At 51.5% G+C, this 15,689-nt stretch overlaps 1 protein-coding gene across 9 annotated transcripts; it reads left to right on the top strand.

The window, feature by feature from the left end:
• The first annotated feature begins 4,480 nt into the window (after positions 1-4,480).
• NAPSA (napsin A aspartic peptidase) lies at positions 4,481-15,603 on the top strand. 9 transcript variants are annotated; one of them, XR_011248862.1, is made up of 10 exons: positions 4,507-4,886; positions 7,732-7,873; positions 8,020-8,143; positions 8,334-8,452; positions 8,796-8,995; positions 10,071-10,193; positions 10,403-10,547; positions 11,111-11,209; positions 11,718-11,966; positions 14,373-15,603. XR_011248862.1 is itself a non-coding variant. In XM_069551354.1 (10 exons), exons 1-10 carry the CDS (start codon positions 4,807-4,809, stop codon positions 14,455-14,457), a joined length of 1,284 nt encoding a protein of 427 aa, XP_069407455.1. In that variant the 5' UTR covers positions 4,507-4,806; the 3' UTR covers positions 14,458-15,603. The 9 variants fall into 9 exon arrangements, 8 of the variants coding, with proteins under 8 accessions (XP_069407456.1, XP_069407455.1, XP_069407453.1 ...); XM_069551354.1 differs by having other exon boundaries at positions 11,800-11,966; XM_069551352.1 differs by having other exon boundaries at positions 11,800-11,985.
• The last annotated feature ends 86 nt before the right edge of the window (positions 15,604-15,689 follow it).

Below are 15,689 nucleotides of genomic sequence, written 5' to 3'. Positions count from 1 at the left end.
GCCAGGCTTCCCTGTCCTTCACTATCTCCTGGAGTTTGCTCAAACTCATGTCCATTGAGTTGATAATGCGGTCCAACCATCTCATCCTCTGTCTCCCCCTTCTCTTCCTGCCGTCAATCTCTCCCAGCATCAGGGTCTTTTCCAATGAGTAGGCTTTTCACATCAGGTGGCCAAAGTATTGGAGTTTCAACCTTGGCATCAGTCCTTCCAATGAAGATTCGGGACTGATTTTCTTTAGGACTGACTAGTTGGATTTCCTTGCTTTTCAAGGGGCTCTCAACAGTCTTCTCCAGCACCACAGTTCAAAAGTATCAATTGTTTGGCACTTGGCCTTCTTTATGGCCTTCTGTATGGTCTCACATCCATACATGACTACTGGAAAAACCATAACTTTAACTATGTGGACCTTTGTTGGCAAAGTGACGTCTCTGCTTTTGAATATGCTGTCTAGGTTTATCATAGCTTTCTGCAGAGGTACAGCCCTGGTGGATCCAGGGAATTTGAAGCGGGGACAGAGTCGGCGAGGAAAAACTCATTTATTTGGAAATATAAAGAGAGATTAGGGAAGAATAGTGTAGTAGGAAAATTAGTGGAGAAAAGATGCTGAATAACTTGCTTTACGTAGAAAACCAATAAAGTTCCAAGTCAAGGAACTTGCACCGTCTATGTAGGCCACTGGTGCCCACTTGAATAGCAGAGGGTGCCCCGCCTTGGGCTCCCTCTTGTGTGGGTCTTAGAAGTCAGGGCAAATAAGTAGACTTGGTGAGCCTCCACGCTCCAGATGGGAATTCAGCCAGAAAAACGAGAAAAGAACGACATGGGGGAGCCAAACACATTGGTGCCAGACCCACAACTTTATTTTCAAAAGCAGCTTATATACCCCAAGTTGTACATAAAGAAATAATGGAATATGCAGAGTTATGCAGGGGCAGCAGTCCTGACCCTTATTGAGACCAGGCTTTCTTTTTGCATACCTTCCCATATACAAAAGGTCTCAGGTGGTTTCATTATCTTCTGGCCAAAAGGCCTGTTAACATTTTTATGGCTCTCTTCCTAGATAAATGTCTATCAACCAGAAAACTCTTTTTCCCTTGAAGTGTTTTTTTTTTTTAATCTGAATCACCCTCAAAGTACTAAATAAAGTTACATTCCTGTAGAACAAAGGTACAGTGGATTATAACAAAGAAAGTACTTAACTCAAAGATCTAATGTTGCTAATACCAGGGCTACTACCTGTTTTTTCCATATACCAACTATATCTACAAATAAAAGATATGAAAACTTGGCAGCAAGTATTGGCTCAACAAATGAAACCCTTAATCAGTCCTATTCTAATGATTTTGACTCCTCGGAAGCCCCTACATTCCTAGGATGTTTTAAGCTTCCTGTGCCTCCCGCAGTCCGGAGGCCACAAATAATCACATGCACAGCTGTGAGAGTCTGGCAGGCAGGCTAGAAAGCCATCAGAGGGGTTTTTGGATTGAAACACCCTTATTATGCCCAGGAGACTTATTATCTAAAAGCTCTAAATTAACTTTTTCCAGAAAAGGGTGGTGGGGGGACAGCCCCCTGTTAATGTCAGAAGAGTAGGTGGAAAGCATAACACAGTAAAGCAGGCAGACTCTGGTTTTGGGGGTAGATGCTCGAGAATTTCCAGGGGGACCCCTGAGGCTCGATCCTGCCTTTGCATATGCTGAGCCTCCTTCCTTGTGACCTTTGCCATGGGCGGGGTTCCTCACACTGGCTCCCGGCAGCTTTCCTTCCAAGAAGCATGCATCTTATAATTTCATGGCTGCAGTCACTGACTGCAGTGATGTTGGAGCCCAAGAAAAGAAAATCTATCACTGTTTCCACTTTTTTCTTTTGTATTTGCCATAAAGTGATGGGACTGGATGCCATGGTCTTAATTTTTTGAAAGTTGAGTTTTAAGCCAGCTTTTTCACTCTTCTCTTTCACTCTCATCAAGAGGCTCTTTAGCTCCTCTTTGCTTTCTGCCATTAGAGTGGTATCATTTGCATGTCTGAGGTTGTTGCCAGGCAGGGACAAATTATATAAGGTCTTTCAATTCAGGAATGTCATTGGTACCTCTGATTCTTAGATCCCACATTTCCCACCCCCCCCCCATTTCTCTCATCTCCTCCTGTGTCCTCCCTTCCTTAGACTGCATAGATTCTGTGATCAACCACCATAATCGTGCCCTTGCACAAATGACATGATCTCCCTTCCTCTTTTTCCCTCAGACATACTTGCCCGGCAAAACCCCAACCCTGGTTAAAATGAACTCACTGCCTTCTCTGTGCCTGCTCCCACCCAGCTGAACTCAGGAGGGAACACATTTCAGATGTGTGGCTGCAAACACTCAGAACCAAACTGCAAGGCTGCCACAGTTTTCTTCTCCAGCCCCTAAGAAATCATTTTCTCATCTCTTCTCTCTAAACCTCCAGCCGTTCTCCCCGCTTTCATTCTCACTTCTTCTTTTGCTGAAAAAAATAGAACCAATCAGAAAGAAACTTCCTTAGGCTGGCCCCAGGGACACTACCAGCTCACTTGCAGAGGTGCACTCTTGCCCCTCCCGTGAGCATGTTTGGGCAATCTGTAAGAGGCCAACCGCTCCACTTTGGCACTGAGTCTCCTCTCCTCTCCCTCCTCAAACATTTCCTTCTTGCAGTGTTTCCTTCTCTCCATTGCATCATTATTTGTGCAACACCTGAGCCTTTGCTCCTTTATGATTCCTCTTCACTGCCCCCACTTCCTCATGGTGCTCTTGAGAATGCTTCCTGAAAACTCAGGGGTCCTAGGCCCTCCCTCTTTGTAACTTCACCCTTGACAATCCCTTTCCTCCAGCATCCAGCTAAGCTACAACACCCTAAAGGAAACCCAAAGTCCAGAGACGGAGTCCCAACACGATTTTGAAGCAGATCTTCTGGCCTTACTGAAGCTTTCTGATGACGGCTGCCTCAGCTGACATCTGCCTGCAACCCCACGAACCAGAACTGCATAGTCAAGCGGCTTTCAAATTTCGAACCCAGAAAGCTCATCAAAAAATTATAAATGATTTTTTTTCAAATTTTCAACGTTTTATTTTGTACTGGGGTATAGCCAGTTAACATTGTTGTGATAGTTTCAGGTGAACAGTGAAGGGATGCAGCCATATACATACATGTTGGCATATAGCATTGAGTAGAGTTCCACGTGCTTTATAGTAGGGCCTTGTTGATTATCCTTTTTGAATATAGCAGTGTGTACATGACCCTCCCAAACTCCCTGACTATACCTCCCCCCAGGAACCATCAGTTTGTTTTCTAAGTCTATGAGTCTCTTTCTGTTTCACAAGTAAGTTCATCTGCATCATTTCTTTTTTAGGTTCCACACATAAGGGATGTCATAGGATACTTCACCTTCCCTGTCTGACTTCTTCGCTCAGTATGAGTCTCCCTAGGGCCATCCAAGTTGCTGCAAATGGAGTTGCTTCATTCTTTTTAATGGCTGCATAATATTCCAGTGTGTATGTGTACCACATCTTCTTTGTTCCGTCTTCCGAAGATGGACATTTAGGTCGCTTCTGTGTCCTGGCCATTGTAAACAGTGCTGTTTCTGTCTTAAACCACTCGGTTTTGGAGTGACTTATTACACAGCATTAACTAACAAGTAGACCCTGCTAAGTTTGCTTTTCTCTAGTTCTAATCAATCCTTGTAAATGGAAATACCATTAACACAGTTGTAACTGTAATAATGTAAATGAATTTTTTTTTTCTGATAGATTCTTGGGCTGTATCTTGGGGCTTTGAAATCAGAAACTTTGAGGGTGGTATCTAGAAATCTAAGGCACTTTTCAGTTGGATTTTTGGATGCTCCTCAATATTTAATTAGGGAAAGGGGGCAAACACAGACACTGTGAATTATTTTTATGCTTCCCTGGTAGCTCAGACAGTAAAGAATCTGCCTGCAATGCAGGAAACCTGGGTTTGATCCCTGTGTTGGGAAGATCCCCTGGAGAAGGGCATGGCAACCCACTCCAGTATTCTTGTCTGGAGAATCCCATGGAAAGAGGAGCCTGGTGGGCTACAGTCCGTGGGGTCACAAAGAGTCAGACACGACTGAGCAACTAACCACAGCACAGCAATGGGACTATGAACTGTTTCTATTTGTGTGCTTCATTATTTCCCAGATAAGACAGTAAGTGGGTCCTAGGACTTCCCTGGAAGTCTAATGATTAAGACTTTGCCTTCCAGTGCAGCGGGTGCAGGTCTGATTCCTGGTCAGGAGTCGAGATCCCACATGCCTCATGACCAAAAGAAAAGAAAAGAAAACAGAAGCAATATTGTAACAAATTTAACAAAGACTTTAAAAACAGTCCACACCAAGAAAACCTTACAAAACAGAAAAGAAGAAGCGGGTTCTTGATACTCTGACAGTCTGATTCTCTCACCCTTCCCCCAGACCCTTCACAGACACCCTGCCCATCCCTTTGGTGGCCCAAGAAAACCCTTGTGGTTAATGAGTCTCAGAAAAAAATGAAGTGAAAGTTTAAGTAAAAGAGACAATATCTAAAGAATGGAGGGGGCGGGGCACAGAAGACCCTCCACCAGCACTGAATCTGGGAGTGAGGCACGGCAGTAACACAGGATAATACTTCTGGAGACCCTACAAAAATATTCTGTACATCCTTTCAAAAGTACCACCCGTTATCCCCACATCACCCATCAAGAAACTCCATGTCTTGGTGGAGTGGGCAGTGAACAGGGCGGAGTCTCTGCTAAAGAAAACAGAGCTGCAGGACGCCTGGATCCACACAGGCCCCCGGAGATGTCTCTGCCACTGCTGCTGCTGCTGCTGCTGCCGCCTCCATTCCTGACCCTGGAGCCCGCTGGGGCCTCGCTGATCCGGTACTGGGGACCCCCATCACCCTCAAACCTGGGACAGACTCTCTCCCTCTTGCCCTCAAGTCCAGGGCTCCCCAGTTCAGGGACTCCTGGCACCCCAACATCCATGACTCCTATCTTTTCAGTTCCTTGGTCTCTGAATTGGGCTCTCACCCACTGAAGGGTCCTCCCTGATCTCTCCTGAGACCCAAGCCCTTTCAGTCCAGGGTTCTCCGCCCTGAGACCCTGGGTTGGGGTCCATCCCGAAGTACACATTTTTGGAAGGACTCTGCTGACCCCACTCTGAGCTGTGATCATCTGATACTGAAATCTCCATACCTGTGACACCCCTCTTCCAACAAAACTTGGAGAGACAGGTCTGTGACATTTAAATTGAGACTCCCCCAGTTTTTCATCTTCCAAACTGTTGAGGTCTCAAGCAGTCCCATTTTAGGGACCCCTATGACCTCATGCCCACCTCTGATGCCTCCCCATCTTTCCCTTCCTCTCCTCTCTTCTCTCCACTTTCTGGAACTCTTAATGGCAAGAGAGGGTCTACTCTTCCAGGAAACATTTTATCCCCACTTCACATTCTTAAGCCTCTCAAGGATTGAGTCATGGGTGGCGGGGTTGGGGCGGGGAGGGCATTGCAGAGAGCAGAGCCCCAGGGAGAAACTACAAGCAGGTACAGAAAGATTACTGCACATGATGTTTGCTAACCTACTTTTTCAACCTAATAGATCATGGCCACTTCCCAAGTTAATGCAAAGAGACTCTCTTGAGTGTTGACTCAGGACCAACAACACTGGCATGAGCAGGACCCAGGAACCTGGTAGAAATGCAAATCTTTGGGCTCCGTCCTAGACACCTACTCAATCAGAAAGTAGCAGTTCTAACATTTATTTCACTTTTGCCGCTGCTGCTGCTGCTAAGTCACTTTAGTCGTGTCCGACCCTGTGCGACCCCATAGACAGCAGCCCACCAGGCTCCTCCATCCCTGGGATTCTTCAGGCGAGAACACTGGAGTGGGTTGCCATTTCCTTCTCCAATGCATGAGAGTGAAAAGTGAAAGTAAAGTGGCTCAGTCATGTCCAACTCCTGGCAACCCCATGGATTGCAGCCCACCAACTCCTGTCCATGGGATTCTCCGGGCAGGAGTACCGGAGTGGGCTGCCATTGCCTTCTCCAATTCCACTTTTGAATATGTCCTTATTTGGCTGCCCCAGGTCTTAGTTATGACATACAAGATCTTCTCTGCGACATGTGGGATCTATTAGTTGTGGCACAGTAACTCTCGGTTGAGACATGTGGGATCTTAGTTCCCTGACCAGGGATGGAACCCGCGCCCCTTGCAGTGGGAAGCTCGGAGTCTCAACCACTGGCTGCGCTGGGACTCCATTGCTTTGCACAGGTTTTCTCCAGCTGCGGCGAGCGGGGGCTATTCTTTGTTGTGGTGTGAGGGCTTCTCCTTGCAGTGACTTCTCTTGTGGGGGAGCACGGGCTCTAGGCATGTGGGCTTTGGTAGTTATGGCGCATGGGCTTAGGTGTTTCGTGGTGCGTGGAATCTCCCCGGACCAGGGATGGAACCCATGTCCCCTGCACTGGCTGGCAGAGTCCTATCCACTGTGCCACCAAGGAAGTTCTATATACATTCTTTTCCCTTTTCTTTTCCATTATGGTTTATTACATGATATTGACTATAGTTCCCTGTGCTATACAGTAGGAACTTGCTGTTTATCTATTCTTCAGTTCAGTTCAGTTCATTTGCTCAGTCGTGTCCGACTCTTTGCGAATGAAACGCAGCATGCCAGGCCTCCCTGTCCATCACCATCTCCCGGAGTTCACTCAGATTCACGTCCATTGAGTCCGTGGTGCCATCCAGCCATCTCATCCTCTGTCGTCCCCTTCTCCTCCTGCCCCCAATCCCTCCCAGCATCAGAGTCTTTTCCAATGAGTCAACTCTTCTCATGAGGTGGCCAAAGTACTGGAGCTTCACCTTTAGCATCATTCCTTCCAAATTATCCATTCTATATATATGGCATTGATAGTTTCCGGGACTTTCCTGGTGATCCAATGGCTAAGACTCCAGGCTCCCAATGCAGGGGGCACAGCTTTGTTCCCTGGTCAGGGAACTAGATCCCCCATGCCACAACTAAGAGTTTGCACGCTGCAATTAAAACACGTCACAAGTAAAAGATGCTGCAACAATGGCCACTCTCCCACGTGCAGCAACAAACACCTGACACAACCAAATAAATAAACAAAGATTAAAAATATTGATAGCTTACACCTGCTAATCTCAGACTCTCAATCCATCCCCCCACCCCGCCCTGAATATGTTAGAATCTTGGGAGAACTTCATGTACGTCCATTCTGGAATGGCTTATTTTACATTATTTGGAATGTCTTTTATTGAAACATTTTGGGGAGAGTCTGTTTGGGATGGTTTGCTCTTGGGAGAGTCTTCAGGGGGAATCTGTCATTGTGGTTTGGTAGGTGTTCGGTGGGGGTTTTCTGGAAGGTCGCTTTTGTAGGGCTCCTGGCAGTGACCCTGATGCTGGGAAAGGTTGAAGTCTGGAGGGGAAGGGGACGACAGAGTTTGAGATGGTTGGAAGGCATCACTGACTCGATGGACATGAGTTTGAGCAAGCTCCAGGAGTTGGTGTTGGACAGGGAAGCCTGGTGTGCTGCAGTCCATGGGGTCGCAAAAGGTCGGATGTGACTGAGTGACTGAACTGAACGAGTAGTGACCATTACTCCAGGACCACGGAAACGTTTACATTGTCATCATATCCTCTTTGGGGCAGTCTGTTATGGAGGATCTCTAGAAAGGGTAGCTCCTTAACTGTTGGCATCTCTTCCCCCACAGGATCCCACTTCGAAGAGTCAACACTGGATTCAAGGCCCTGAACCCACTGAGGGGATGGGAGAAGCTAGCGGAGGCCCCCAGGTTGGGGGCTCCATCCCCTGGGAACAAGTCCCTCTTCGTGCCTCTCTCCAATTACCTGAATGTAAGTCACAGCCCTACATAGGCTGCCAACACTGCCCCCCCCCCCACCCCCCCACCCCCCCCCCACCCCCCGCCTCAGCCCCCACGACACCCTTCCTGCCCTCAAGTCAAGCTCTACATCCACAACCTCTCCTGTTTCGCCATCAGGCCCAGTATTATGGGGAAATTGGGCTGGGGACCCCCCCACAAAACTTCTCTGTCGTCTTTGACACTGGCTCCTCCAACCTCTGGGTTCCCTCTGTGAGATGCCGCTTCTTCAGTCTACCCTGCTGTGAGCTTTCATAGGGGAAATTAAGGTTGAACTCGGGCAAAGGGAGAAGGGGGGCGGGGCCTGGTCTTCCCAGGGTTTTTGAAGACCTGTTCTCTTCCGACACACCCTCACATGTGAGTTGGCCAGAGAGGCAGGAGGCACCGGGAAGACCTCTCTTCCCCAGTGACGTCTCCCTGACCCTCTAACCTAGGGCTCCACCACCGCTTCAACCCCAAAGCCTCCAGCTCCTTCCGGTTCAATGGGACCAAGTTTGCCGTTCAATATGGAACCGGGCGCCTAGCAGGCATCCTGAGTGAGGATAAGCTGACTGTGCGTGACCTTGTTCCCGGGACGGCGGGAGCCTAGAAGCAGCCCATTTCTAACATTATCTGGCTTAGGGAAGTGTTTGGAGAGGCGGGTCCTCCTGGGTAAACAGGCAGACAGGGCTTCGGAAGTGGGAGGCGGGGCTTCCTGGAGGAAGGAGGGTGGGGCGGGGGCTCCTAGGCAGGGGTGGCCCTTGGCCAGGCAGAGCTTCCTAGGGAGTTGGAGGTATTCACAGCTCCAGGGGGTTTTGAGGACCCGATCTGGGATTCATGCCCTGGTTTGGGAGACCTCAGAGTTATGTAGGTAACGTCCTCCTAGAAGTAACTCACTCCTTTTGCATCTACCCCAGATTGGGGGAATCACAGGTGCAACAGTGACTTTTGGGGAGGCTCTGTGGGAGCCCAGCCTGGTCTTCACATTTGCCCACTTTGATGGGATACTGGGCCTTGGTTTTCCCGTTCTGGCCGTGGGAGGAGTTCGGCCCCCGCTGGACAGACTGGTGGACCAGGGCCTACTGGATAAGCCTGTCTTCTCCTTCTACCTCAACAGGTAACGGGTGAGGGTCTACCTTCTGCTTAAGTTCTAGTCCCAAGAAGGAAGTCCTGCCCACCTTCAGGAAGTCCCTTGCCCAATAAAGGAAGTCCCACCCTCCATTCAGGAAGTCAGTGTCCCAATAGAAGAAACACCTGAACCCTAGTCAGAAATTCCACTTGCTAAGCAACACCTTGAGACCTATTAAAGAAACTCACCATCATTTAAAATGTTCCACATTTCAAAACTCAAACCAGGAAATTTAATGCCCTACCCCATCAAATACTGAATTTAAGAACCCCATCTTCAGCATAAAGAAATCCCAATTCCATTTGGGAACACACATCAGAAGTCAGGAATTGCCCCTTTTAGCCTAAGAAGTCCCATCTACCTTTTAGGAACCTTAAACCTTATACTCAAAAAGCCCCAGCTGTCATTCAGGAAGTCTGCAGGGAGGAAATTCTGTCTTTTAGTTATCTGGATGTCCAACCCAGGAAGTCCCATCCACTTTTCTTCTTTCTGCCCGGTCAGCATAGTTCCCCAACTGGAGATCAGACCAGTGACCCTTGCAGGGGACACACAGAGTCCTAACCACTGGACTGCCAGAGAATTCGTCCACCTAACACTTAGTAGATCCTGTCCTTCCACACTTCTAGGAAGTCCCCACCCTCAACCCCCATTCCCATCAGTCTCAGCCAACTGAAGTCTAATTCCACTGAATGTCTAGACATGCAATTCAGAAAGTCTCATCATCCACCTGGGGTGTCACTCCTCTCAATCATGCCACCCAGAGCCAATTCAGAAATCTCAATGCTCTACTCCCCCAAAATCCTACTTTCTATGGGCAAATCAAGAAGTCCCATGCCCACCTCAAGAAGCCCCCAAGACCCTGAAATCCTAACCTCCCCCAAGAAAATCCCCATTTCTCTTCATTTCTTGCCTTGCTTCCAGTCCCCACATTGCGGTTCTGCCTGCATCCCACTATCCCACCTAGAACCCAGACACCACCCCTTTGGCAGGAAGTCCCTCCCTTGGCCATTCCTGGGGCTGACAGGAGAAATTCCCTGACACCTACAACTGTCTGCCTCTGCAGGAACCCTGAGGCAGCTGACGGAGGAGAGCTGGTCCTGGGTGGCTCAGACCCAGCACACTACATCCCACCCCTCACCTTTGTGCCAGTCACAATCCCTGCTTTTTGGCAGATCCACATGGAGCGGTGAGGAACTTGGCCTCCTAGGTCTGGGAGGAGTAGGCTAGAGCCTAAATTCCAATGTCCTGGGGAAAAGGGAGTTGGGGAATCCAGATTCCTGGGTCTGATGGAGGAGGGGTTGTGGGCCTTGTCTCCTAGGTCTGAGGGAGGAGACGGTTTGAGGGTCTTGCCTCCTAGGATGCCGGCTCTAATGACTGTTCCCTTCTGCCTCACAGTGTTCAGGTGGGCACAGGGCTGACTCTTTGTGCCCGGGGCTGTGCTGCCATTCTGGACACAGGCACGTCTCTCATCACAGGACCCACTGAGGAGATCCGGGCCCTGCAGAAAGCCATTGGGGCAGTCCCCCTGCTGATGGGGGAGGTGAGGACCTGGTGTCTGGTGCACATGGGCTGGGGAGACTCACAGGGATTTAACAGTGGTCACTGTACAGGATGCTATGGCCTGAGGGTGGGAATCAGATGGGTAGGAGGGCATCCCAGGGCAGAAAGCACTGGACCTTGTGAGTGAGAGGTTGGGGGGTAGTGGGAGGAAGCAAAGACACCTCCTTAGAGTCTATCCTGAGTGTCACAGTGCATAGGAGAGGATGGTGATCCAGGTTTACTGGATGAGAGTGAGTGAACATAATAAGTATGACTAGTTACATAGCCCTGCAGGCCCAATATGGCCCGTGGGCCACGAGTTTTTGATTTTCAATTAGAGGTAAAGAGGACCTGATCAAATGGGAGCCTAGGATAAGTGGCAACAGTTATACAGGAGTGAGGAAGAGCCAGTAAGGCTACAGAAGACAGGAGATCTTGACCACACAAGGTCTTTAACACCTAGTTGCCCAAAATGGACATGACCCTGCTGCACTGGGGAGTCACAGAAAAAAATTGAGCTGAGAAGGAATCCCTCATCTCGGACTTGTTCCTCTTTTTCCTCAGTATTACATCAAGTGTTCGAAAATCCCAACGCTGCCCTCAGTCTCCTTCCTTCTTGGGGGGGTCTGGTTTAACCTCACGGCCCAGGACTACGTCATCCAGGTAAGTGGCAATGACGTCAGAGTGGCGCCTTTGGAAAGGTGGGGCTGGGAGTGAGACGTCACTAGGTCCAAGTATGCGGCACAGAAACATATCTAGTGGTGGGCAGGGCAAAGCTCTGGCTCCTAGGAGGAAGGCTGGCCGGTAAGCGTGACACCTGTTACTGGTCTTAACGCCTTGTAGATTACTCGGAGTGGCTTCAGTGTCTGTTTGTCCGGCTTCATGGCTCTGGACGTGCCTCCGCCCTCAGGGCCCTTCTGGATCCTCGGTGATGTCTTCTTGGGTAGCTATGTGGCCGTCTTCGACCGTGGCGACAGGAAAAGCGGCGCCCAAGTGGGGCTGGCCCGAGCTCGACCTCGCGGAACAAGACAGTAAAGGGGCGAGCTTGCGCAGGCGCAGTCGTTCGGTTGAGGCCCTGGTTAGGCGCATGCGCACACCTTGATAATTAAAAAAATTTACTATTTACATTAAACTTATCGAGGTCTCTTCCTTTTTTTTTTTTTCTTTTTAGAGGGAGATTTTAGGGGGAGGAAAAAAGTTAGTGTCCGGCTCTCTGGAGTTGAGACAGAAAGGCATTGCTCCTTTTCTCCCAGAACACCGGTGGAAGGATCTTGTACTACGAAGCCCATGAAGCCCCTCGCCTACACTGCCTCTCCTCAAAGGCACCCGAAGCCGCAGAGCATCACGGACGTTGTAGTCTGAGCGGTGTTCACGCTCTGACGTGGGCGGGCGTAGCCACAACACGCGTAGGAAGCGACAGGTCGCGACCGCAGCGACAGGTGGCAGTGGCGGGGGCGGTGTCTGAAACCGTAAAGGGTTTCCCAACCTTTGTTCTAAGGGGAGGGCATACCATTCCCGCACAGTTTATCTCCTGTTCCTCCTCTCGACCTTTGGGATTTCGGGACCCCTGGGTACGCCATAAAGGCGGGGCTTGAAGCCCCCGGGTGGGTGGGGGAGCTGAGTCGCCCCTCCTCCGGCGATGATGTCACTCCCCCCTCTGCAGCCTCTAGCTGCCCAGAGCTGCCGGGGTTGGGTCACCCCTCCCCCCATCGCCAGCTCCGGATCTCCCCATCCCCGCCCCGCCTCGACTTGGGGTGAGTACGGAGGAGGGGTGGCGGGGGGAGAAGGCTCAGGGTCCGGGGGTGGTAAGACAGCCCAAGTCCCAGTTTTGAAGGCGAGGGACAAGGGAGACGGGGACTCAGAGATTACAGTGGAGAGGTACTCGGAGGGTCTCTCTGAGGGATCAAGGATCCGAGGCAGAGAGTTCCCACATTTTCAGCTTTAGTGCCCGGGGGAGACTGTCCGTCCTGGATTAGGATCTGGTAGGAATGTGGGCAGAGGAACAAGGAAAGGGTCTTGGAAGTCAGAAACAATTCTAGGGCTTTGGGGAATGAGGGAGGGAGAGTTAGAAGGGGGCACCAAGGATGATGAGGGTGAAAGTTTGGGGCTTTCAGGAATTTTGTGTCTTGAAGGCCTCAGAAAGGATAGACTGGGAAGGAGGAGCGGCGGGGAAAGGGTTTAAAGACGTGAACATTGACCTCCCCTCCCCTGGTGTCTGTCGCCAAAAATCGAGCCCACTTCCCTGTGGTCTGTTTGCCAAGCTGGTGTCCCATAACCCAAGGCCTCCTTATGCCGTCAGAAGCCTTCCGTATGGATGGAGAATCCAGGCTCATAAATCCCCCCTCATACCCCGGTGGGGCCTGGAGAGGACCATATGGAAGTGAGGGCATCCACGTTTCCCAGGGCCTGATGGAATCTGGGTCGTCATTGACCGAACCTCTTCCCCTCATCCATGGCCTCTAATCCCGAGTCTCATTCTATATTCTTCCCTATTTCAGCCTCCTCGCTTCTTCCTCCTCCCCTCCCTTCTGCCCGGGCACCTTCTTCCACACCTTCTGACCTCTGCAAAAACGCTGATTTGGTAACTTGATCCAGTGCCTGGCTGCTGTCGAATGCAGAAAAGTATAGAGTTGGGGTGGGGTTGGGGGGAGGGTATAAGGGGGGGATACTTAGGTCCTTACCCCAGCGCTTACTCCCAGCCCCTAATGCCCACTCAACCCCTACCCTAGCATCCATCCTCACCCCCACCTGCCCCCAAAGCCTCACTCAACCCAAGCCCATTCCTCCACCTCAAGATTCACAGCTTCTGCCTAGGGATACACCAGAATTTGGAGCAGAAGAAGAGTAGGAAGTCCCGATATCCTCCCGGGTCCCATGGGAGCTTGAGGACTGTCCGAGAACCCTGAGGGGGCAGTGGGGGATCCTAGGTCTGGGGGTGAGGGAGTTGAAGGAAGCTACCTCCCAGGTCCGCAGGACGGGCCCCACTTCTGCAGCTCTGCAGTGACGCAGCCTCCAGTCCTGGCCAGGATGAGGGTTAGAGAGGGCGATTCAGTAGGAGCCGGAGAGAGAGGGACACAGATCCAGGAGAGGGACAGAGGCCAAAGGATAGCAGGACAGAGCCCCAAAGAAGTGGGGACAGAGACGCAGGAAAAGGGGGACAGATTCAGAAAGGGGTCAAAGAGGTACGGGTGGGAGGGGGTAGAGGCCCAAGGGAGGGAGAGAGAGAGAGGACAGAAAGAGAAAAGGCAGTGACAGAGGGGCGAAAGAGACGGAGGAGGGGGAAAAGACACAGGGAAGGAGGTGGTCAGAGGACAAGAGCTGGGGGGCCAGAGACCCAGAGAGAGGACAGGGGAGACCCTAGCGGGAGGGGAGTACTGAGGACAGAAACATAAAGAAGAAGGACAGAGACAGGAGGGAAAAGAGACCCAGAGGGAAGGGTTCAAAAACCCAAGAGAGGAGAAAGAGACCAGAAGAGGGAGAAATCAGAGAAAAAGGTAGAGGCCAAGAGAAAGACATTGAGGGTGGAAGACCCCGCCATGGTCCGGGGAGAGGAGACTGAGGCTTAGAGAGCAGAGGTAAGACTCGGAGGAGGGGGACAGAGACCCAGAGGGAGCGCAGAGACTTAGAATGGAGGGGTCAGAGTCTCGAAGGAGGAAGGGCAGAGGCAGGGGAACAAACATTCAGAGAAAAAGAGACACTGATGAGAGACACAGAAGCCGGAGCGGGGATGGGTAGGGAGGCGATACCAACCAGCCGCCGCACCTGCCGGCGATAGGGCAGAGCGGGGAGGCCCGCAGCCCGTGACCAGCCCCCTTCCCTCCCACAGGCACCGCCTCCGGCCGTCGCAGCCCCAGCCGCAGCCGCTGGCCCCGCCCCTGCCCCGCGCCTGCGCTCTACTACCCGGCGGCTAGGCCCGCCCAGGGGGCGGGGCCGGACCCGCTGCTAGGCGGCCCGCCTAGTTCTGGTCCCGCCCTCCATTGCCCCCCCCCCCCCCGCGATCTCCCCGCCCTCTCTCCGGGACGCTCTGACACTTGACTCCGCCCAATTTCCTATCGGCCCCGCCTGTTTCCTCAGCCTAGACTGTGCTTCCCGGTGGTTTTATTAGTTTCTACCCTCCGCCTCTCTTAAGACTCGCCTCACCAGTTCTCGTCCATCCCTCGGTTCTCCTGGCTGCAGCCTGCCGTTATCTATACCTTGTCCCTTTTCCCTCACCGCGTTACCCCCTTTAAGGCCCTGCTGATCCTTAGGACTCTCTCCCAGGTTATTTGGCCTCCAAGACTTCCCGTTCTAGGTTCCACCGCTCCGTCCATTCCGATAGCCTTGTACTCTTTGCAGGTCTCACATTTTCCTTAGCCATTCTCTACACTCTTAGCCCTGCCCCGCCCCCGCCTACCCTGGTTGCTTTCAAGTCCCTGAAAGCCCCTCTCCTCTCTTAGTCTTGCATTTCCACAGGCAATTCAAGACGTTTTCTACCATTCGTGGACCCCACCCACCTCTCTCAGTCTCTCCCCATCCATCTTGGCATTCTTCCGGTCCAGCCCCAGTTAATCGGGCCGAGTTTGCAGCTCCGACCTGGTACTTTCTTCACCTCGCCTCCTCCATTAGACCTAGTCAGAAGCTTTCAGGTTTCCAGGCCTCGCCCCATTCCGTCCCCTTTCTACTGGGTCTTAGTCCCTGTTCCCCTTTCTCTTTTCCTTTTCAGTCCAGCCTAGTGCTACTCTTCCAGTTCCCGCCCCTCGCTCAGTCCCGCCCCCTCACCCTCCCAGAATTAGGACTTTCTAATTTCTGTGGCCCTGCCTCTTCTTAAGATTCGCCCTGCCCCGTCCAAACAATGTTAGGATCCCAACCCGTTAGTCTCCATCTGCCCTACTCCACTAGGTACTGCTTGCCGGCGCTTTAGGCCCGTCTCCATCCAATTCGGACGGCCATCCGCCTTGTGGCCCAACCCCTGCCTCCGCCAGTCTCGGTCAGGCCCCTTTAAATAGCATGGACGAGTCCTATTTCTCTACCCGCCCCGCTCCTTTTTTTTGTTAAATCAGATATCTTTCTCACATCTAGCCCCGCCTCCTCTGTTCTCCTAGCGCGGCCAAACCAGGCAACTCTCGCGTCCCATCCAGCCCCTTTAACACCTCGCTCGGCCCCG

Source organism: Ovis canadensis, chromosome 14 (assembly GCF_042477335.2).
Source record: "Ovis canadensis isolate MfBH-ARS-UI-01 breed Bighorn chromosome 14, ARS-UI_OviCan_v2, whole genome shotgun sequence".
Lineage (NCBI taxonomy): Eukaryota > Metazoa > Chordata > Mammalia > Artiodactyla > Bovidae > Ovis > Ovis canadensis.
This window is presented reverse-complemented; position numbering and strand designations above follow the sequence as displayed.